Genomic DNA, 25285 nt, shown 5'->3' on the forward strand with positions numbered 1-25285 from the left:
GGCTGTTTTTTATAGTTACTATCTATGGGACTACCTACTCCACTCAATGTCTGAGAGGATTAAACTCTTAGTGGTGGTGAGCATTCGACACTGGCAAATATTACTGCTCATCTATCTGGAACACGTAGCAAGTAAGTATATCTCATCAGGAAGCTCAAAAAAAGGATGCAAAAAAAAAAAAAAAAATCTCACAAAACCAAAGTCAGAATTCAATGAATTAGAAGATTGAGAAGTGTGTAAACAGTATAAAAGTGGTATGTAGGTAATAAGAAAGACCTTCTCATGGGAGAACATTTCATTCCTGTGCTAGAAAATAATTTTAAACGGTTCATAAGTTGTTATAATTTTAGTAAATTTTATTGTTACTGTAGCAAAAAAAAAAAAAGAGTACTACATTAGAAATTAAGATTTGTTTTTTAGAACTAGTTTGATACCAGCTCAAACTTTTCATGATTTCGTCTTTATAGTGAAATAGATTGTTTATTCATTTGATATATGGATGTAGGAATCCAACTAAATAATCTAAATTCTATTGCTCAAATTATAAGTCCATAATTATTCAGTGATAATTTGTCTAATATTGCAATATGCCTAACTAAATATGAATTCTACTACTAGGAGGAAAATCTACAATCAAATACTTCTTGTTAAAAATTCAAGTTTCCAAAAGCATACTGAAGTTATATATAGACAAATAAAAAGGAACTCTGAAGCAATGTAATTTTCAGTAACTATCATATATATATATGAGGACCATCCTTTTCAATGCCAGCCCTTATTCTTTAATGCTAAATTGCTTTAAATTCTTTAGATTTCTTAAGAATTACTTACAGAATCTATATTACAATGGTAGTAAATGTTCACTCTTTTAAGTGGGATTTTGGTATTTATGTATAACTAAAACCATTAGACAAACATGGTGAATTGGGTATCACTACGATTAAAAAAAAACCCCAAAACCCAAATCTGACTCTAAAGTAACAAGACTGGTGTTTTTTGGTGTTCATAAACTAGCTCTTGAGGGCACTTGAAGCTCTGTGTAAACTCTGTATACAGTTATCCTAGGTGCCCAACTCAGAAGTCAATGCTCAATGGGATGGAGAAAAGACCTGCAGGGCTGGAGGACAGTCTCATTGCTTTACAGGCCAAACATTTCACTAAAGGGAATATCTTTTTATCTTTAATCAATTTGTCTAGATGCGAGTGATAAAACAGAAATAGTTCTCCTTACTAAGACCTGAATACAAAACAGATTCTATCCATGGAACTATTTTAAGATAACTTGCTGATACATGAGTACTGAAAAAAAGATTTATTTAAGGAAAGCAAAACAAGTAGGCAAGTCCATGTTTACTTTTTGAAGTAGGAGAGCATGTCTCAAAGCCTTATTTACAGTGACTAGTTCCAAGTATACAGCATTGGATGATCTGAAATAATTTAACTCTTATACAGGCAGTAGTTTTTTTAGCAGTCACATTATTTAATTTTTTTACATTCCTGTTACTCAGATGATTGGTCTATAACAAATACTAACAGATGATTTACAGTGATAAAATTCCTTCTACTGGTTAAGTGTTTTAGATTCTGGTAAGTAATATGAATTTTCATAACTACTTTGTGAGATAAGCATTATCTGTAACAAATGAAAAAATTACTGACATTGAGAAAAATTAAATGACTTGTTCCAAATCTTTTGGCTAGAATATGGCAAAGCTTTAGACCTCAGGCCTTCTTTTCTCCAGTGTTCTTACCATACTACCAAACACTTTACAACAGGAGTTAATGAGTTAGAGTGATATCCTACCCTAGGTGCTTATAAAATACTGACTCACAAAATTACTTGATCTTAAAAATCCTGACCTTACTTTTAATTTGCATAGAAAGTGGAGGGGAGATAGTCTATTCTAATTTTTTTTCCTGACTGTACGTTAGCATATGCCCATATTAGAAAACTCAGAAAATTATGAAAGGAATATTTTCTAAAATTTCTCTTTTCCCTAAAATAAACTAGGTATGCAAAATCTGGAGGAATATTAATGGCTAAATAGCTAAGTTAGTAATAAACTATACTATTAATATATTGTTATTTTCATTTAATACATCAAATTAAGTATTCTTATCCCAATTAAGCACATATTTAAATCAGAGTGCCTTTCACCCTATGTAAATTTCTCCTACTCTTCCCCTACCACTCACGAACTTTTAAACATTTTGGGTTCTAGTACAAGTTCAGAATGATTCAAACCCATGCGTCAGGACCACTCAGCCAAGGGCAGTGGATATGGCATTTTCACCAGAGGCCCTCCTTCCTCTACTCTCTCCATCCTGGTGTACAACAGTGTCTGTTCTCACACAGACACACACACACACACGGCATGGCTTAAAAAAATTATTCCTTACAGGAGATTGTGTGTCAGATACTATTTTAAGCAACTCAGATATTTTATACGTCATAGGCCATATGATTTTAGACCAGACTATTATTCCCATTTCACAGGAAAACCAGGCACTGAGAGGTTAAGTAGCTCACCCCAGGTCCCATAAGTAGCAGAGCCAGTATCGATCTCAATGTTGTATTTTATACCTAGACAAAATCAGTTTAACAAGGCTGCTGAATATAAAGTATTATACAAAAGTTAAATATATTTCTCTATACCACGACAAACAAAAATTTAAAGATAATTTATTCTGGCAATAAAAATATCAAATACTTAGGAACATATCAAAGGATTATAAAACTTCTAAACTTTATGATTCCATTTATATAAAGTTCAAAACAGACAAAAATAAACAGCGCTATTAGAAGTCAAAATACAATCCCATTTTTGTGAAAAATGCCAACTATTACCAAAAAGGTAGATCTCAGTGACATATATCATAAACATTTACATATAATTATATGAATATAGAAAAGGTCACAGAAAGTCATATATTAGGTTTTTAACTTTGTTTAGACTGTGAGGGACACATTCCAAAATACAAACAACTTTCCCTTGGGATGCTCACAGGAAATTAGTAGACAATCATGAAAAAAAAAAACAAAAAAAACCTCACAAACACACATTACTGAATAATAGCAATTTGAAGCCATGGGGAGCTTACTTCCTCATTTAGAAAACATTTCACTCTTACTTTGGAAAAGTATGAATTCATTATGTCAGATTCTCTTATTACCCAACCTATTCCTGGGATTAAATCCTTGGAATTTAGAAAAATAAATCAATGTTTAATGCTATTTAAGCCTCTGAAATAATCACTTATTGAAAGGATGGTATCCTAAAATAATTACTGGGGCTTATAGCTTCCATAAGGTTCCCAGGGAACACATCACTGAGTTAATAAATGATGGCATTAGACAGAACTTCTGGGATACTGATACTTTAAAGATAAGAAACAGAGGCTCCAAGAAACAGTGCTGGATTCTTTATATAAGTAATCTCATTTAGTGTTCTTCACAATTCTAAGAAGTAGGTTTCATTCTAATTTTATAAATAAAGCAGTTTTTGCTTAGCAATTACTTTGCTCAGGCTCAAAGAGGTATAATATGGACACCCCCGAATTTAACTGGGTCTTTCGGATCCCAAAGCTCATGTTCTATCTAGTACATCAGGCTGCTTGGTGTAAATACTGAGAATTAAGTGTTTAAACAATAAATATCACTAACTTATTGCTCAAAACAGTTACATTAAGTGAGAAAACTAAGGATATGATTCACTTTAGTACCAGTATACTTCAATAGAAAAAGTAGACTGGCTTAAAAGAAAACCACAAATCTCAAACAGTATGGGTTGAACATTGTTATTCTTTTGTTTTTGCATAAGAATTCACATTTAATGTAATTGTCTAAGGGCAGACCACCCATAGGATTATGTGTGGGTGTGAGTGTGAGTGAAAGAGATCTCTCAGTGAAGTTTACGTAGATCATGCAGGGCAACACCCAATATCTAGCCTGTGGGAATAGTGATAAAAGACTATCAATGGTGACAATAGTCATTTAGGTATAACCTATTTAAGTAAAACAATCTAGAAATAAAATCCTGAATTTACAAAATTTATAAATCAGAAGATAATCTACTTACCGAGTTTATAAAAATATTTTCTGATTTATAAACTCTTATATCACAGACTTTTTAAAAAACATACTTCAAATAATTTAGCTTCTCCCAAACTCTATCTTTATCTAAATCTCCTGGTATATATGAAATTATATAAAGTGATATATTCCTACCAACAACAGAAAATACATTTTACTAGTGCCGTCAACATTAGAATTTTAGCAAATAATCCAACACAACAAAGTGTTACATATCACAGACATTGCAAATCTCTTCTCTGTCTCCAATGAGTTTATTTTCTTTCAAGAATGCAATATATGTTGAGGTACTGTATTATGCTTTTTATTTTGAGGGCAAAAGTAAATATTAAAGACAAACAAATAGTTCTATCTTAATTGCAATTTCCTTGAAGTATATTTTGTAAAATCTTTCCCCAGAAATCATTATTTGTTTTTCCTAAGGGTATTTTCACTCTTTACTGACCACAGACACTGAAGATCTCTTCTCTGTCTCCAATGAGTTTATTTTCTTTTAAGAAGGCAATATACGTTAAGGCACTATAAATGGGTCTGATCAACTTTAGGTGAATATTAATTATGAACTTATACATCTCTCATTTTTGTTCTCATTTAGTCATTCTTGGCCAACATTTACTTACTCTGTTATCCAGTTTACTTATTTAAGCAATATTTACTACCAATTACATGCCAGATTCTGCCAGTTCAATTAGTCCCTTTTTGGATACCAATTTACAAGGATCCCTTGCAAATATGAACTATGTCTGAAGGATACTGATATTCCAATCTCTGTCCAGTCTTCTGATAGCATGTATTTCTTTCTCTTTCTCTTTCTCTGTCACTATAAGCAAGGCTGCTGCCTTTAAGTCAGATGGAAAAAAATTGAAGGCGATATTAAGATATGCTTTTGGCAAGGAGAATGAGAGACCTTTATCTTTCTTCTACCTGATCAGTCAACAGGAAAGTTGTTGAATAGAAATAGATAGGAATAACTTTGATTTACGAATAATTATGAAATTAATTTATGAGACTTAGAGAAAGATAATCAACAACAAAGAGTACAAACAGAAAATATAAATTTGCAATAAAAATAGCCATCCATATGGAAGATGCTGGTTTACAGGAATGACAATCCTTCATTCTCACCACATGATACTTACTTGCCATCTGTGTCTGATGTAGCTGCATAGTGCAGGGGTGTGCATCCTCTTTCATCAAGGTCATTCACACTTGCTCCTGATCCCACAAGAGCAAACAGGCACTGGTAATTGCAGTTGGCAGCAGCATAGTGCAGTGGGGATCTTTTGTACCCAAGTTAATGTAAGAAAAAGAAAAAGAAAAGACATAGAGGAGTATACAGGAGTATACTTGACTCTTCACAGTTACAAATACTGTATTTATACTCGAGATTGACTTCTGCTGTAAACTAAGTCTTTTGAAGGTCTAGACAGAAAGCAAGGAGAAAAGTAAGGTGGCAGAGAACCTCTGAAAATAGGAAATCACAAACACAGTTAAATGATTGCATGGTTCCCAGACAGTACAATTCCAGCGTTTTGAGGGAAATACAGATACCTTTTGCATTCTGGTCAGAAACTTGAAAACTTTTAACAAAGCTTATCCTATACTAACAAACAGTTATTAGTTATTATTTATGGAGAGTCAGTCCTATTTGATTTAAAGTGTTTATTCCCATTGTAGTGGTTATTATCATTATATAATTCAATAAAACATTATATAAACTGATGAAAAAATGTTCCACAGTACAGAGTAGCAGCTTATGTTCATATCTTAGTAGGGAATAAAAGGTAAGAGAATTATAGGAACATTAAAAAGAATGCTCAGTTATATCAACTATATGATAGAGCTTCAAGGTAAGATCAGATTTCTCAAGCAAAAATTGCTCAGTTTTGAAGACTGTTCACTATTCAGAAGAGTCAGGTATTAATTTCTAAAGACTAGATATTGAAATGGAACAATTTAGGAGTCCCTGTCACTGGATTACAAAACTATGATTTCATGACTTTTCATTAAATAAAAAACAACAAAATAAAACCAAAAAGCCCAGAAAGGTGAAGGTAAAATTTAGTCCAGAGTCTTCATGGTATAATTTTTTTTTCTAAAACATTCACTTAATGAAATGACAGTAAAACATTATTTTACTTTATTGGATAACTGTATAGTATAGTACTTTTAAAAATGCCATTAACCCTGAATTATTTTCAAGCTTCTAAACTCAGAGTATGTTTCAAAAGCCCTCTCTGCTATTTGCGGTACAGAATGCTTCAAGTACTAAGAATAAACTAAGAGAAGATGGATTAAAGTATAATTATAAAAGCTAATTGGCTATAAAGATACTGTATGCCAAAGCCAAACAAAGTGATTTTTGATTTTGTAGGTCATTAGTTCCTTCCATTAGCAGGCTTTAGAGAGCAGTCTGTTCTTCAAAGTAATTATGGGATCAGATTGTAGTTTTTTCTCTTCTTATATGCATTTCTAATTCCCCACCATACATAATTCTATTAACTTCTGCACTGACCAAATCACACTTCCTTCTGACACCCCCACCCTTCCTTGTCATATACACTTTGATACAATTCTCAAACTCTTGACATACACAATTTTGCTCATACTGCCATCTCTACTTTTCCAACCAATTCAAACTGCCTTCAATTCGTTCTTCTATGGTTTTAACAAACTCTGGGTCAATTTTTTGTCTACGTAATTTATTAGATAATGGTGGCTTTAAGTACTACCACCACAAATGCTAGTAACAATGAGGCCTGGGGTTAAACCGTAAGGATGAAGATTGGCTGACTACACAGAGACTGTCATTTCACAGGTGCTTTCCTGCATATCTTACTCAGGGGGTGTTGGTATGTGTATAGGTGTATGTGGAAGTTACAGGAAAGGAGAAAAAAAAATTACATATATATTTGTAACCAATTTCTTCCCTCTTTCTAGTGCTCCATAACCAACTATGGGCACTATAGTTTCTGACAAAAGAGTGACTTGGGAGAAAGGAGAACTGTACTACTGAGTTCTAGGTCTTCTGAGTTTATTTCTTGAAGGTACCATGGGGTTTTATATTTCCATGGCTATAATTATGGGAGGAGGAGGAATAATATCAAGAGGTTTGGAGGGGCTTGTAAGGTAAAGTGTGGCTGATAGCTTGGGGCTGTGGCAGGGGTCCAGGTGGAAGAAGATTATGGGTGAGAATGAATATTTGGAAGCCGTCGATTTACTTGGGCCTCTCAATGAATCATGATCACAAGGCAAAACATGCTGAATTGTTAATTCTCAGAAGCCAGTTAGGTCAAGCAGGTCATTAAGTAAATACCATTAATTAGGCTCTATGGAGGAACTCTATCACACCCTACCTCCCAAATTTGTCCTTTTTGTTGAAGTCTGCACCAGTATTCAGCAGAAGGTTTAGGCACTCCAAATTCCTATCCAGGGAAAAATAGAAGACTTGTCAGTAATTTATAATGAAATTGGTAGGTTTAAATAAGTATAAAAGCATGTTTTCAAATGAGAGTAAAGAGAAAAAAAATGACATGATTTATATTTTATGAAAAATATTAAAATTCATCTTATCTGGATTTAAAAGCAATATAAATACATATTGGCATGCTGATTAAGAAATAACAAATGAATCACGTTGTCATTATTTAAAAGGAAGTTCACATTTGTAAAAGAGTACCAAAGAGTTTTTAGGAATCTTTAAAATAAACTTTGAGCAACATGCTTATAATTGAATGGTTTAAACTTAAGTGGTTTTTAATACTAAATTAAATAAAAATGGGTTAAAAAAAAAAAAACAGATAATTTCCCGAGTTAGCTTTCTCTTATCTTCTCCTATACATGATTGCTGACTTAGATATATCCTTAGTTAAAACTGTAGGAGAGTATGGGTATTTTTGTAATTTAATTTTTATAAACCTGAATATTAACATACTATGTTACAATGAAAACTGTAACTGCCAAGCAATCAGACATTCATGTTGTCTCTCGTCTTTCTCTTTGTAGGCAAGTAACATGAAAGGAAGGTTTTAATTAGAAGGTTCTTTGGTGACTTTGAAAGAACAAGAGGACCCAGTCACATGTTCACAATCCATCTCAACAGATGAGATTGTCCTAGTAGTAGTCTTGGTTCAACACACTTGTCCTCTGAAATCACCAGTAATTTTTAAGGAATTATTATTAGAAATAAAATTCTGGCAAACGTCCTTTTGATAAGTCATCTCGAATTCAATGGCTTATCATAGATGTAGGATCTAAATTACCAGAAGCATTAGATTAGCAGCATGCTTCAAAGACCAAGAGTTTTAGCCGGAGTTTGTTCAAACCACTTGCTTCGTTTCTCATAGTGGAAATATTTAAAACTTTGTCTAAAATCTTCCAATGTCAACGTTTTCATTCCTATATATTAGTCCTGAGTAGAGGCGAGGCACAAAGAGGCTGCCAACATTTTTTCCCCCTGAAATCATGATTTAAAAATCCCAAACGCCTTCTCAAAGAATATTAACATTACTTAGAACAGTCCCCATGTTTTACTGCTCTCATTTGAGGAAATACATGTTTTTTTTTATCCAGGAATGATTTTCTCTTACAGAAAGCAATACTTTTTTTTTTTTAAAAGCCATACTTCCTTTTGTAGGTTTGTTCTTTCTCTCTCACTCACAGCTTATGACTTAGGTGGAAGAGGATTTAAAAAATTAATTTCTACTACTCTGGACTTTCTTCTTCCAAAGCACTCCTGTTATGTTTTGTTTTCTATTTTGTGCTCACTTGGCACTAATAAAGAGAAACAAAAATAAGAGAAAAATTGCCATGACCAGCTTACCCTTCTCTTAAAACACTAAAAATTCAGTTAACATACCCTCCAGCTGCAGCTGCATGTAGACAGGTCCTGCCAAAATCATCTGGGGTATCTACATCAAATCCTATAGGAATGAATACATCTTATATAATATTATAGATATGTTACTTTATATAAAGTATTATGTCAAGAGTCACACAACCCGATCTCAAACAAAATTATAATTACAAATGGGCATGACACTTTTTTTAAAAAGCCATAGGTGCTTTGCTATCTGTGAATTATTACTAATGCTAAGAGATTTTAGAATTCTCTTTCATAGATAAATGGCTATGTAAATACTTGTGGAAACACACACCTTAAAAACTCAAAACAAAATTAACTCGCTCAAAAAATACCATTTAAGAAAAACTCGGGAGTGTCTCACAATGTTAATTTTCACTACAGTTTTCCTTTCAGCCATCACAAGTATTAATAATTCTTTCGGCAATCACTAGTATTAATATACAAAATGTGTTCAACACTGAGAAACAGAATATCATTTAAAATCAATTAAATCTTATATATTTAGTAATCCTATGCATTTAATAAGGACCATGATTTTATAGTAAAATTTACAGAAAGCTATTGATCCTGTTTCGTCTCAAATAGACTATGATCATGGTATTTTAAAATAGTAATTAAATATGAAATAAATAATTTCATAAACCTAGAAGATATTGTAGGATGGCTATCAGCTCTTAAAAAGGAAGCATGCAAATGAAGATATTTTGCTTCTAGACTTAAAGGGACAATCCAAGACTACCATTCAATAAACAGAAGCTGCTCTAGAAATATTCCACGTCCCATTCCCCAACTGAGAGAAGGTAATCACTGATTGAAAAATAAAACCCTTCCAGAGCAGAAGAGAAAACCAAATTTTAAAATTAAAGGACCAAACATCATGTAAGAGAGATTAATAAATGATTCACGCTTGGAGATATCTATATGTAATTTTGAAAGAGCAGGATAAAAAAAATTGCATTAAAATGAGGGTGGGTGGATTGGGGAGACAAAAACAAGAGAATCAGTCTGTGAAGGTTCCACTTACCAGAAGAAAGAAGTTTCCTGCAGCAATCCGAAAACCCACTTAAGGCTGCCAGATGGAGGGGGAACATTCCATGTATGCCACGCCTAAAGTAAACAGGACAATATCTTCATTATAATACAAGAAGATTACAATCATTTAAATAAATTAAAAGAAACTACTTAAAGTAAAAAGATAGATGAGTCAAAATCTGTAACACTTTGGAGAACATTTTGGCAGAAGGTTGAAGGTGGGCGTAACTTATTATCCAGCAATTTTCCTCAAAGAGAGTAGGGTTTTCAACCTCACCACTATTGTCATTATGAACTTTGATGTGTGTGTGTGTGGAGGGGATATCCTGTGCATGAAGGATGTTCAGCAGTGCCCATGGCTCTACCTACACTACATGCCAGTAACACCCTCCTCTCCCAAATTATGACAACCAAAAATGTCTCTAATCCAAGGAACAAAATGTATTCCCCAACACCTCATCATTGAGAATCATTACTACAAGGCAAAATGTTCAAGAATGTTCACTGCTATAAATTTTACAGTAGTAAAAAATTGGTAGCAACCTGTTTGTAAATAAGAATATGGAATTTTTTTGAAAATTTATTTTAATTAGTTTCAAGCATACAGTATATTGGTTAGACGTCTATATAGTTCATAAAATGATACCCCCAATTGCTCCCTTCCTGCCCTGGCCCTCCACCTAGCCAACATATTAATGCTAACTGCATTCCCTATGCCATGCTCTCCATCCCCGTGACCATCCATCAACAACTAATTTGTACTTCTTTAACCCTACACCCCCTTATCCCAGCCACCCAACCCCCTCCCCTCTGTCCATCACCAAATTGTCCATTATATTTGTGAGTCTGTTTTTGATTAGCTTGTTCTTTTTGTTCCTTAGATTCCAAATATAAGTGAAATCATATGGTATTTATTTTTCTCTGTCTGACTTAAATTCCTTCTAGGTTCATCAAGGCAATATCTTTTTCCATCTCTTTCCTTGTAGTCTGTATGTGTCTTTTAATCTGAAGTGAGTTTCTTCTAGGCAGCATGTAGGGGTCTTGTTTTCTTACCTAATTATCCACTCTTTTAGTTGGAGCACTTGATTCTTTTCCATTTGAGGTACTTATTGATAGGAATGTAGTTGTTACCATTCTTTATTCCTGTTTTTGATACATGTTTTTTCTTCTTAAAGAAGTCCCTCCAACATTTCCTGTAATATGGGTTTGGTTTTGATAAATTCCTTTAGCTTATTTTTGTCTGGGAAGCTCTGTCTTTCAACTCTAAATGACAGCTTTGCTGGATAAATTATTCTTGGTTGTATATCTTGGATCTTCATCACATCGAATACTTTGTGCCAAGCTCTTCTGTCCTGCATAATTTGTTTCAAAAAATCAGCTGCCAGTCTTTTGGGTGCTCCCTTGTAGGTAACTATCTGCTTTTCTCTTGCTGCTTTTAAGATTCTCTCTTTGTATTTAACCTTTGGCATTTTAATTATGAAGTGTCTTGGTGTGGGTCTCTTTGCATTCTTGGTTTTGGGGATTCTCTGAGCTTCCTGGGGTTGTATGTCTATTTCCTTCACCAGGTTAGGGAAGTTTTCCATCATTATTTCTTTAAACAGCTGTTCAACATCTTGCTTTCCTTCAGGTACGCTGATGAGATGAATATTTTTTACCTTTAATAGTGTCCCATAGGCTCCTTACTTATTGTTATAGTCTTGGCTTCTTTTTTCTTGCCATTCTGATTGAATGTCCTTAGCTTTCCCATCCTTTATATAGGTCATTTGATCCTCTTCTTTATTCACTTTGTTTATTCCATTTAATATACTTCTTATCTCAAATAATGTGTTCTTCATTTCTGACTGGTTCCCTTTTATAATGTCCATTTCCATTTTTACGTTTTTTACCTCTTTGTTGAAGTTCTCACTAAATTTATCTACACTTCCCAAAAGTTCATTGAGCATCTTTATAACCAGTGTTTTGACTCTGCATCTGTTAGATTACTTGACTCCATTATTTCTGGATCTCTGTTTTGTTTTCTCATACGGTTTTTGCTTCCTGTCTTCCCATTTTGGCTGCCTTTCCATGTCTGTTTCTATGTAGTAAGCAAAGCTCCTAAGTCTCCCAGTCTTACTAGCGTGGATTTGTGAAGGAAGTGTCCAGTGGCACAGTCCTAAGAGGAATTCAGCTGCAGGCCAAATTTAGCTCAAGCCTCTGCCCCTCCGGGGCTACCTGTTAAGATTCAGCAAGCGATCCACAGATGCTGTGCTTATAGTTGCCTCAAAAGGCCACACCAGAAACCGAGGCCAGCTGCTTCCAATGGGAGCCTAGGTGCTACTCAGCAAGGAGCACCTGAGTGGCTGAGGACTCACCTGGATGTGGCCTGGGTGGGGCCACAAGTTGGGAGAGGTGGGGTTTCGGGGAATCCTCTGGGCAGAGCAACCTCTGCTATCCAGTTTGATGATGTCTGAGCTATGGTGGCACTGTGTCCACCGCAATGGGAGCAGGGAGGACTCAACAGGGAACAATGGATACTGCCGGCACTTCTGTACCTAGAGAGTCTCGCCTGGGCCCTCACTCCGACAATGTATCCCTTTAAGTCCCTAGTGCCCCTGCATGCGGCTGAATTGGCACCAGTGCTCAGATCGAGCAGGTCCTTCATGGCGAAAATTTGCTCCTTGAATGCAGCCCCTTTAAGAGGCATCTGCCGCTGCTGTTGCTGCTGCTGCCGCCACCGCCGCCGCCTACGTCCCACTCAGCCGATTGAGACCGGGCAGCCCCACGTCCTCGCTCCGTCCTACCTTCTGCTGTTGCAGGGTGATATCTTAGATTTCTCCCTAGTTGTATGGCTTGTTCATCTAGATTCCAGGAGATTTTTTCCTTGCTGCTGCTCCTTGTGTCTGTCACAACGTTGATTTGGTTGCCAGTGGAATGAACAGAGCCTCTATTATCTACGCCATTCCCCCAGCCCCCAGAATTATTTATATAATAATTAAATTTTACAAAATGAACGAACTAGAGATACTTGTAGAGATATGAAAAAAGCCCAAATTTATAACTACATGCTAAATCAACAACTTCATATAAAAAGAAAAAATAAGTGTACAGAGGCATATCATTTATAGAAAGTCTAAAGGTTTAAAACACTTTAATGAATATATAAATGTAACAGAATTACAACAACATACATTGGCATGATAAACATCTATTTAAGTAGGGTGTTTACTTCTGTGGAGCATGCAAGAGAATCCATCTTTTAAACAAAATCTTACAGAGAAATTTTAACATATAAAGTAGATAAAAATGAGCTGTTCTGAGCAAAGTAGTGGGCTTAGGAATGAATCCCTAAGCTCTGTAGCACAAAGTATGAAAACCACTATCTACGGATTACCTGGATGAAAACAAAAAAGTATTCGGTATATAAACTTTTTCAGGTCTTTTATTTACTTTTAGATTAAAAATAAGTAGACCATAATAATTAAAAGCTCTGATCAAAACTGCACAATCTAGAAAGAACTGGGGTAAAAAGACATAAGACTATTCTATGCTGGCTTACCAAATGAAATCGTATTAAACATTCTATTCTATCACATCACAAACACAAAGGAGAAAGCCCCAGCAAATCAGTATAGTATTGAGAACAAAATCCACATTTCTATACGAACTATCTAGGAAACTGCAGTTCGCTTCCTTCTGTTTTCCCTGTTACAGCTATCAACACCTTGGTAAGTACTTACTTTGCAGTGTCAGCACCACTTGTAATAAGAGTGTTGATTAGCAGCTCATGGCCATACCTTGCTGCTATGTGCAAAGGGGTGTTTCCATTCTTATCCTCACAGTCGATTACAGCTCCTGCAATAAAGGACATATTATCAGTCTGGACTATATAAAGATCAAGTCAAATCTATTACATGAAAAGTAAGATAAAGTGCTAGTCAAGCACAAACTAACTGATACAGCAATTTAACCAGATTTGAATCATAGTACATTTATTGTGCCAGGCACTGGAATTAGTTTTATATGTTCTGGGGTCCACTAAGTTTGGAAACCACTGCATTAAAACAAAATTAAAACACCATTCTTTAGGGCAAGACTTTTCAAAGCTTTAATATAGACATACTCCACGTGTCATCAAGAAGATTATGTGCAATGCTTCACAAATTATTCATCATGGATTTATTTCTACTTTTCCCCTGCAAAACTGTAACAGCTATTATCTTGAGGACTTCTAACAAACAGTTCCTTGTAACATGGCTTGGGAAACATTGCTTTAAAGTAATAGACCTAAAAGTTCTTTTTATTTAAAAGTATAGCTTGCCTAGTATTAATTCAAATGCTAAAGAACATAAGTTCAGAAAATAAATGAAAATGCTAAAAATTATTTACAATATTCAAAGGAGATATTTGCGAAAGTTTTATTAATACATAATACAAACTGCAGTGGAAAGGGAGTTTTCTCTTTAGCAATGTTTTTAAAAAACCAACACTGTTAGAGAAATTATATTTATAATCCAGAGGGAAAAAATAAAAATAAAAACAATTATGAAACATATGTATACATGGCATTTTATATTATTATTTAATTTTCATGACATCTGATATCAAATATTAAAAATATATAGACTGTTATGACAAAGCTTCAATACCACTTATTTTGTGGATGTTTTTACTACATTTAAGAAAAAAAACAAACAGAAATACTTTTTACCACTCTGGATAATGGTTTGTGATCTGGAGAATCTACCGTGGAGGGCAGTCATATGCAGTGGAGTTTTCCCATCTTTGCTCTGAAATAATCAAACAAAAGAAATGTAAAATTACTGTTATGTCCATAATATGTAATCCTTAGTTTTATTTTGAATGTCCTCTTGCATCTTTATTTTGTACAACTATTACTCAAGCATTAAGTTTAACTAAAGACTATGGAGGTAAAACAACTGTTCAAAATTGTGAACTAATTTTGTTAGCATGTACATCATAAATGACAAATATTAAAAAAAAACCAATGCCTACAGTTTATAAAAAAGCTCTGTATGGTAGGTACAGTGTAATCTTAGTACCCTTCCTGTATCATATCATAGTGGGGAAAGTGAAGCATGAGGATATTAAATGACTCAACCAAGATCACACAATTGGGAGTGGTACAGAGGATGTGCTTCCCACATTTCAAAAATTTCACATTGCTACGATTCTTTCATTCTAAGAAATACTGAATCCCTCCCAGACCAAGGAAAAGTGAATGTCAGAATTAACTTCAGCTACTATAATTCACTTAAAAAACTTGATATATTCTTGTATGTAATTATTTGTAATAACTATTACTAGCTATTTTCTCAAATTACTTAAAATAATAAATACATGTATATATTTAAAATTCCGAAATTCTAAAGGAGCTCCAAATATGAAGAAAAACAATACCTGAATTAGGTGACATCTTTTATTCTGAGTTAGGTAAATTTAAAGTCTTTTATTCTCTGAAATTCTTTTGTTAATCAAAACATACATGTGACCTTCACAAAGGAAAAAAATTTGGAATTCCTAATCTGTCAGCAAAATTTAACATACCTGCTGTGTATATATTCAAAATTGAAATGTTGCAAGTGTCAAAACATTATACTAAAATTGCATTATGCAGATCTCCTTAAGAAACCCTCATGTCATTAATAATGGATTGTTAGATTAACTTCATAAATACTTATCTAGGTACTTGATTACGTATTTTCATATTACTTTTTTCAAGCAGACAAACCATCCAAATGACAAGTTATCTTAAAGAATCTTTAATCTTTTGGAGGCACTGTGTGCAACAAGAGGTAGAAAAAAAACCAAGCAAGGAAACAAGCTAGCTCAGGCTCTGGAGTTAGAATAACCTGAGAATGAATCCCAGCTGTTACTTGCCATAGCAAGATTTTAGAGAACTTGCCTGAGCCTTCACTCCCTCAGTTGAAAATGAATGTAATACCTAATAGGTCTGTTGTACAGAATAAATATAATAATCTTCGTAAAACACCCATTTAACACACTAGTGTCTGTTACACTACAAACTATCATTTCTATGTGGTATTTTTAGTTATGTACCAGCTGTTTTTCTTTTAAATAGAAAAAAAAAAGCACAAAAACATTTTAATAAAGGGATTTCAGTTTGTAGTGTCTTTTCAAAATATCCTCTATATGACATAACTTGATTTTTGTTAATCTTTTACCTACAGACAAAAACTAAACTGTAATAAAAATTTGAGTCTGTAACATAGTAAATGTTAAATGGTAAATCTGACATTAATTTTACCAAATTTGACATTAATTTTACCATAAAATGGTAAAATTTGAAAGATATAATTATAGCTGACATTTATAGATATAGTAAGCGCTTCATTCCAGGCACAGTTTAAAAATACTTCATATATACTAGTCATTTACTCCTCACTACCCTATGAGATAGGTACCATTATCTCTGTTTTAAGGCCCTGGGGTTAAGTAACAAAACCAGGTCTCATAGCTTTAATAAGTGGTCAAGTCCTTTACTATAAGCATATAGATGGCAATAGATTAACATTTGTACTTTCTACATAGTGGTCATAAAAAGCATTCTAAATATAACAAAGGAAAAAGAGAATCAGATTACCAAGTAAAAAGTCTACCTCAGACAAGTTAGGGAGGAAAGCATATTTATTTTTCTCTGAATTGAGGAGAGAATGGGGAGGTGTTTTTTAAGTCATCTTAATTCATTTTAGTATCAAATCAGAAATTTTAAACAACAACAAAAAAGATCCACCAAAATTCTAAGAGTTTCTTTCACAGGTGCCCCAAAATAGCAACAATGACAACAAAGCTATACATATTACAGTACTTTTTAGGTTTACATTTTAAATCAAGTGTTTGGGGTATTTAGTTTATGTGACCAAAATTTATTCTTAAAGAAGAACAGGGTGGGGTGGGAAAAGGTGTATATGTAAGTACTACAATCAATGCAGCAGGGATCATGTTAACCAAGGTTATAAAAACCAGACCTATATTGCTTTAAATTCCATTCATTTTCCCTCCGTGTAGTAAGTACTCTGTAGGACAATCAATTTAAAAACTTATAAACTGAAGAGTTATAAACCTAAAGTCACATTCCAATTTCTAGTCATCTGCAACTTAATCAAGGGCAGAAACATAAAATTGGAGAATGGAATAAGAGAAAAAGATAAAGCAAGGAGAAAGAGATGATCTGATAAGAACATAAGGGTTAACAAATATAATTTTTAATGTAAGGCAAGTGTCAAAGCCTTAGCTCCTTAGTTAAAGAACAATATGATAAGAACCGATTTGACAAATATGGGAAACACAGGTATTAGGAATGAAGATATATTCAAGAATATATCTTCAAGAATATATCTTCATTCCTAATACCTGTGTTTCCTATATAGTCCTATCGAATATATAGCAGGCCCTCAAATAACGCTGTTTTATCATAATATTGATGAGATGCCACAGAACTTTTGCTTATATCAATTAGCCTACAGTAAAACTAGTTTCATTACATTATGTCATTTCACTTAAAATCACAGAACCTATTAACAACATTAAGCGAGGACTTACTGTACATTCTTATTGAAAACTCACTGCTATCAACAACTTTTGTATAATTTCAGAGCTGGAAGGCACCTGAGAAATCATTAACCACACGGGCAACGTGTTCCAACGGAAAATGGCAACAAGATAATTGGACAACTGCATATAAACTGGATGTCACACATCCTTAGGCAAGATTAAGGCAACTTTTTGTGAAATCTGTTTTAAAATCAACATAATAGGCTGTTGCCTTCAAATCTACTTAACCAATATATATATTAATTGCTTTGTTAAAAAATTCCCTTGTTATGTGTAAAATCCATCAATGAATTTTCTAAATCATTAAGGAGGTAACTTCGAATAAGACCATGGTCTGAGCATTATTAAGTGATCCTCTTGTAGGACTAATTCTTATTCCTACATTTAAAAAGAAAATATAGAAGTAAAAATAAATCACAGGTACATGAGTCAGATATGTAAGCACTGACATAGGAATCACAGGATTCATTATCATCTAATTATATTAAATATTCATGTCTAAATGGCACTGCATAAAAAGTCTAATTTTTACCTTTTAAGGATAACTCATATAAACTAAAAAATGTGTAATAGTTAATATAGGTAAGCCTCCCTTATTCTATGATACTGAATATTTAACACATACAGATGATCTTCGCTAGTCATTTCATCATAAACAGGTCTCATAGAGACTAAAAATATTTAGCTGTGATCTTTTATTTTGAGGAATGTTAAGATTATTTCAAAATTCTATTTTTGAAATAGCCTAATCTTCATTAAAAAGTATTAGCAGGCCTTTGAGGAAACAAATAACACATTCTCCCACTTCCACAAGAGTTTCGATATTTTTCTGGGCCTTGATTATCCAAAAAGCAGGAATTCTTATTATTAAAATAAGCAATTCAAATATTATCAATAACTTTTTAGTAATTATTTCAACTATTAAAAAAGTTAGGTAATTTGAGAACAGAAAGCTTTAAATATACTTAAATGAGACATTTTAGGCTCTCTCAGAAAAAATGGCATAGGTGATAAAGGCTTCGTTCATCTGCTCTTACGACCACATCAAAGTTGTGATGGAAACATGGAGAAAACAGCAAGCAGAGGCACCTGGGGTCTAGATGAACAAGCCCTACTAGGCTGAGTTGTTGGAGTGAGGGCCGAAGAGCCAAGTCTCTCTCCCAGGCAGAAGTGCTGGAGATATCCATTGTTCCTCTGTTGAGCCCTCCCCCACTCCCAGTGTGGGGCCTTGGTGCTGCCATAGCTGAGACATCATCAAACTGGATAACAGAGGTCACTCCACCCAGAGGATTCCCTGAAACTCCGCCTCCCCCAACTCATGGCCCCACGCAAGCCACATCCAGTTGTGTCCTTAGAAAGTCCTGTGCAACTTGCAGAGCAAGCTCCAAGACCCACACTGATGGCAGTTGACCTTGGTTTCTAGTGTGGTTTCTTGAGGTAATTATAAGTACAGCATCTTTAGATTGCTTGCTGAATCTTAACAGGTGTCCCCAGAGGGGCACAGGCTAGGGCTAAACTTGGCCTGCAGCTGAGCCCCTCTCATGACTGTGCCTCTGGACACCTACTACACAAAGCCATGCTAAAAGACTGGGAGACTTATGAGCTTTGCTTAGTACATAGAAACAGACACAGAAAGGCAGCCAAATGGGAAGACAAAGAAGCAGAAACCGTATAAAAGAACAGAACAGAGATCTCAAAATAATGGAGCCAAGCAATCCTAAAGATGCAAAGTTCAAAACACTGGTTATAAAGATGCTCAGTGAACTTTGTGGAAGAGATGAACTCAGTGAGAACTTTAACAAAAAGATAAAAAACATAAAAATGGAAATGAAAATTATAAAAGGGAACCAGTTAGAAATGAAGAACACATTATCTGAGATGAAGAGTTTATCAGAGGGAATCTAACAGAGTGGAAAAAGAACAGGATCAAATCACTGATATAAAGGACAGGGAAGCCAAGGACACTCAATCAGAACAGCAAGAAAAAGCAGCTCAGGATATAATAATAATTTAAGGAGTCTTTAGGACAACATTAAATGTAAAAACATCTGTATACTAGGGGTACCTGAAGGAGGAGAAGAAGAACAAGAAGTGGAAAAGCTATTTGAAGAAATAATCATGGAAAATTTCCTTTAACCTGGTATAGATGTACAACACCAGGAAGCTCAGAGAGTCCAAAGAAAGAGGAAACCAAAGAGGCCCACACCAAGACACATCATAATTAAAATGCCAAAGGTTAAATACAACAAGAGAATCTTAAAAGCAGTAAGAGAAAAGCAGTTAACTGTAAGGGAGTACTCATAAGACTGGTAGCTGATTTCTCAACAGAAACTCTGCAGGACAGAAGGGCTTGGCACAAAATATTTAAACTGATGAAAACCCAGGATCTACTACCAAGAATACTCTACCCAGCAAAGCTATCATTTAGAGTTGAAGGACAGAGAAAGAGCTTCTCAGACAAAAATAAGCTAAAGGAATTTATCATCACCAAGCCACTATTACAGAAAATGTAAGAAAACACATGTATTCGAATCATGAATAAAAATGGTAATAACTACATATCTATCAACAACTACCTCAAATGGAAAAGAATGAAGTGCTCCAACCAAAAAATAGGGTGGCTGAATGGATAAGGAAATAAGACCCCTACATACGCTGCCTACGAGAGACTCATTTCAGATTAAAAGACATACAGACTAAAAGGGGATGGAAAAAGATATTGCTTTGATGGACCTAGAGGGTATTGCACTAAATGAAGTAAATCAGATAAAGACAAATACCATGTGATATCACGTACATGCAGAATCTAAAGAACAAAATAAACAATTACAACAAAAATAGAAACAAGCTCATAGAGAATATTTTGAAGGCTACTAGATGGGAGGATGGTTGGAGGGGATGGTGAAAAATGGCGAAGGGATTAAGACGTACAAATGGATAGTTACAAAATAGACATGGAGATATAAAGTGTTGCATAAGGAAAATAGTCAACAATGTTGTAATAAATATGTAGGGGGCAAGAGGGGTACAAGATTTAGTTGGGTCATTACTTGAGGTCTAATCACTATGTTATACAACTGAAACTGGTATATTATTATATGCTAAATATAATTTAAAAAAACCTCATTGAATCGTACAGTGTAAATATGAGCAACTAATTGTCTATTATATTTCTATAAAGCATAGAGGGGAAGAGAGACATTTTACTTGTAAGCATAATAGGGGTGGATTTCTTTATGAGATACCTTATGCCCTTTCCTTCCTTAGGTATGATATGTATAAATTTTGTCCTTTAGCTGGGAGTGGGTAATATACAACAATGACCTAATTATAGATGGGCCTGCTGCTGCTACAGCTGTCAGAGTGGATCAGTGATATCATTAAGGCCTTCTCTAAAATTAAAGAGATAAGGAAATGGACTCCTTTCTCTACCAGTTTGAAAGATATTGGCTCATCATATCTAAAAAAGGAGCTGAAATCTCATGTAATTAAACCTCTGAAAACCACATTTTAAGCTTTAATGTTTTTACTAATCCTAAATGGTTCAATTTTGTTTGTGGTTTTCTTTTCTTCATACCACAAGATATAGTCTGGCAAGTGATTAAAGAATGAACTGATAAATTAATACAGAAGAAATCAGTGAAAGCATCTTGAAAAATCTAAAATAATAATTACACATTGTAAAGTAGTGATGTTCAAAATTGTGGTTGCATGTGCTTTTTCACAGACTTGCACAGTGAAGGTACATTTATTTTGGCTCCAGAACTTCCACATATTTCTAAAATTCAAATGTTCATTCCTGAAAGTGATTACGATCAAAACCTAAAAAGCGATTGTGACCGAAAAACCCAAATTCCTTATATGTAACACACTGATATTGGTCTTTTAATTTTCCTAACACTGTGAAATTTTTCAAAGCAGAAAAGATGAAAGAATATTACAGTTACCCATACACAAACCACCAAGATTCTACTCTAACATTTTACTATATATGCATCTTCACCCACCCATCCACCCATCATCCAATTATGGGATGCTTTCCAAAGTTGGCTGCAGCCCCATCACTATGGATTACCTCTGAACTCTTTGGTATACGTATCATTAACTAGGGTTCTTCATTGGTTTGGTTTGTTACCTTCTAAGGGAAAATATACACGCAATGAAGTGTACACATCCTAAATATAACAATTTCATTAGTTCTGACAAATGTTTATATATGTAACACAAAGTCTGTCAAAAATACAGACCATTACCATCATCCCGGAAAGTTGCCCTATGCTCCCCTTTTCAGCAATTCCTTCTCCCAGAGGCAACAGATGTTTTTCCCCCCGAATATAGACTCTGGAACCCCATATAAACAGAATTTCATCTGTTCTAGAACCTTATATAAATGGAAATAGTGAATATATTCTTGCATAAGGCTTCATTCAACATATTTTAAAGATTGATCTGTGTTCCTGTATCAGTAATCTGTTCCTTTTTGTTGTATAATATTTGTTACTGATATTGTCTTAAACAGTAAACTTCTAATACTACATATGGATTCTGATTTTATTTCATACCTTCATATTGACATCGGCCCCATTGCCTACTAGAAGCTCTAAACACAATGCTCCATGTGTTGATGCAGCAGCAAAGTGCAAAGGAGTAAATCCTTTTTCATTCTTTTGATTTACATTAGCACCACAGTCTATAAGTTCATTCACTACAACATCTTGTCCATTATAGCAGGCTACATGAAGAGGTGTATTTCCATAGGCATTTGGTTCATTCATCTATCAGGAGAAAAATGTCAGTGTTAACGTAGTTTTGCTAATTATCATTGTGGTGAGCTATTTTAGCAACATTGTGATTATGATCAAATTATTAAAGTGAGAGACAGAAATAAGTACATAGATAGGCTTATAATTCTAAAGTTCTTTTAAAACACTGAACATTAAAAACGGCTTTTGGTATCAAATGGATTTTGTACACTCAGATATAATTCCCTTGTATAACATCTACTTCATGACAAAACTGAGTGATTCCAAGAGAGATATTTTAGGACAATAAAAGCTAAAATAACGTATTTCCAAAAGCCTCCTAGGTAAGGGACAATTATAGAATTAACTCTAAGAATCATGAAAAATGAACACAAATGGAAAATTCTGACATTTTTTGAAAAACATGCATATTTTCAGCCTTTTCACTTACAGTGACAAAATTAGTAATGGAGATCAGGATTTTAAAAAAGAGTAGCATCTTTTTCTATTTATTCAATTCATTTGTGCATTAAACTTGGGCTCTAGATATTTTCCAGCCTTACATGTTGACATTTTACCAAAATGAATGTGCTCAAAAGAATACGCTCAATATTGAGAAATAATTCATGCAGCTCAAGTTTTTCTAGATCTAATAAAATGGCAAAAGTCTACATGACTTTTGTGTGGTAAAGAATTGGATCTTTGCCTAAAGAGATGTTTGGCCTGTGACCTTGCCTTTTGGGAGGTAATCTATGGTATACCTGATAGGAGTGTCCTTATTTTAGGAGGGAACTGGTTATACTAGATCTTGGAGTAGGATTAGCCATAGCTGACTGTCTTAGGATAAGGGCTGACCATACCACATAAACCAACTATGTGATTTAGGGTGGTAACTTTGGGTCTCTTGGTATCAATTGACTTGGAGATCGAAATCAATCATGTGGGCAACTGATCAATCAATCATGCTTATGTAATGAAGCTTCATTAAAAACTCTGAAAACAAAGCTCAGGTGAGTCTTCCTGGTTGGCAATACCATGGGCGTATTGTCACACATTGATGCTGGGAGGGTAAGGAGTCCTAATTCTACAGGGAGAGGCCAATGGAATCCTTTCTGTTTAGAATACTCCTGGACTCTGCTCTAAGTGTCTTTTCCTTTGGCTGATCTTAATTTGTATCTTTTCTGTGTAATAAACCATAACTGTAAATATAATAGCTTTTAGTGAGTTTTTTGATTGATTCTAGTGAATTATGAAACCTGAAGGTAGTTTTGGGAAACCCTTCAAACTTGCAGTTGGTCAAGTAATAGGTAGTCTTGGAGGCTGTGCCCTCTAACCTTATAGTTGTCCCCAACTTACCACAACTTTACTTAACATTTTCTCAAATCTTTAGTTAACAGAAATTGGTGGAAGTGAAAAAGTAACAACTTTAGTCAGAGTACCTTGATTTTATCATCAAAAGGTAGGAGACATGGAATAGATTCTCCCTCAGAGCATCCAGAACTTTGAGAGATTAAATTTGTTTTAAGTCATTCACTTTAAGGTAATTTGTGATGGCAGCCCTGGGAAACTAATAAATCACCCAACTGGAGACCACATGTCACTAAATGGCTCTGAGTCTGACCACTTATTTCAAAGAATACTCTGTCACCAGGTTTACAAACGTTATTGTACTGTCAATACAGTTTAAAAAACCGCACCAGAATGGACCTGAAATGGTGATCAGAAATAAGGCTCTCTCATTTATCTAGGTGAGTGGCTTTTAAAAGCATTATGTTATTGTGTTGAAATAGAGCTACAGAAACTGTTGAGCTGAAATAAAACTTATCCATTTGTACTATCAGAGATCATACCTGACAATGTGTTTACATTTTTCCAATTTCTTGAGATCCCTAGACTTTTAATAACTACTTGGTTGCTTTAGGCAAAGTCTTCACACAGTCTTTAAATTAAAAGTCTATTCAACCCTATAGTTCTGCCACATGTTCTTTGTCCAACCAGACCACCACCTACCTTTCTCTCTCTCTTTTTTGTAGCTGATCTAAACTGCATCTAGCAGAGCCTTACCCTTTCTCCTTCTAATATGCTGCTTTTATTCTGTGTTTTAAACCAAATTTTGTCACAACTGTACATAAAATAAGAGTAAATATACTAAAAGTAGGTGTAAAGTACCTGTGCTTAAAGGATGGCCTGTGAAAGCTACAGGTATCTTTAGCTATCTCAGTTCAGGAACCAAATATATTCAGATAAAGCAGCAACCATTCCTTAAGGTGTTCCTTATATACTAAGGAACACTTACAGTTGATGGGCAAGAACCTCTAGTTTCTCTGCCTAGCTCTTGCCAATATCCTGTAATGTGAACTGCTATAGTCATTTAAAGGGAATATTAGACTAACTGGGCAAATAAGATTAATAATAACCTAGCCACTTAGGAAATATAATCCAAGTGTGTCTGATATGTTGGTTTCCATAGCTGAAATGGAGCTGTAGGGCCTGTAATATGATGCAGAAGAAAAACTTCTGTCAATCAATCATTTGAAATGCATTTTTCCTCTTAATATATTTTGACTAATTACATGTCTTGAACAAATATCAGTGCATTATAAATATCTGCTTAAAAGACAAAAACATTATTGTGTGAAATAATCTTTTAAATTTGAAATAACTTCTGCCAACGATGAAATTACAACATATAAAATGCTCCATTCTTTTATACTGCTCAGTCCATATACCTACATCAACTCCAAGATCTAGAAGGTACTTGACTACGCTGATCATTCCACTAGAGGCTGCAGCATGAAGAGGTGTATAAGACTTCTTATCCTTGCATGTTACTTCAGCTCCATGTGCCACAAGTAATTTCACTACTTCAATGTGACCTGAAAATGTGTTTATGAAGAAAAAAATGAACAGATGAGGACATGATAAATATGAAATATAATCCTAAACATCTTTAAAAATGCCTATTAACTAGATAATGCATGA

General features: G+C 34.3%; 1 protein-coding gene across 1 annotated transcript in view; it reads right to left on the minus strand.

Annotated features, from left to right (window-relative positions):
• The window catches only part of ANKRD28 (ankyrin repeat domain 28), a 99192-nt gene that overhangs the window by 26220 nt on the left and 47687 nt on the right, over positions 1–25285 (minus strand). The window contains exons 7-14 of the mRNA XM_011354836.2: positions 25037–25179; positions 22124–22336; positions 14677–14755; positions 13706–13820; positions 9982–10064; positions 8952–9015; positions 7450–7518; positions 5232–5373 (exon numbers count right to left, since the gene is read on the minus strand). Coding sequence (XP_011353138.1) covers positions 5232–5373; positions 7450–7518; positions 8952–9015; positions 9982–10064; positions 13706–13820; positions 14677–14755; positions 22124–22336; positions 25037–25179 — 908 coding nt within the window. The remainder of the gene's footprint in view (positions 1–5231; positions 5374–7449; positions 7519–8951; positions 9016–9981; positions 10065–13705; positions 13821–14676; positions 14756–22123; positions 22337–25036; positions 25180–25285) is intronic.

Source organism: Pteropus vampyrus, unplaced genomic scaffold (assembly GCF_000151845.1).
Source record: "Pteropus vampyrus isolate Shadow unplaced genomic scaffold, Pvam_2.0 Scaffold1, whole genome shotgun sequence".
Taxonomy (NCBI): domain Eukaryota; kingdom Metazoa; phylum Chordata; class Mammalia; order Chiroptera; family Pteropodidae; genus Pteropus; species Pteropus vampyrus.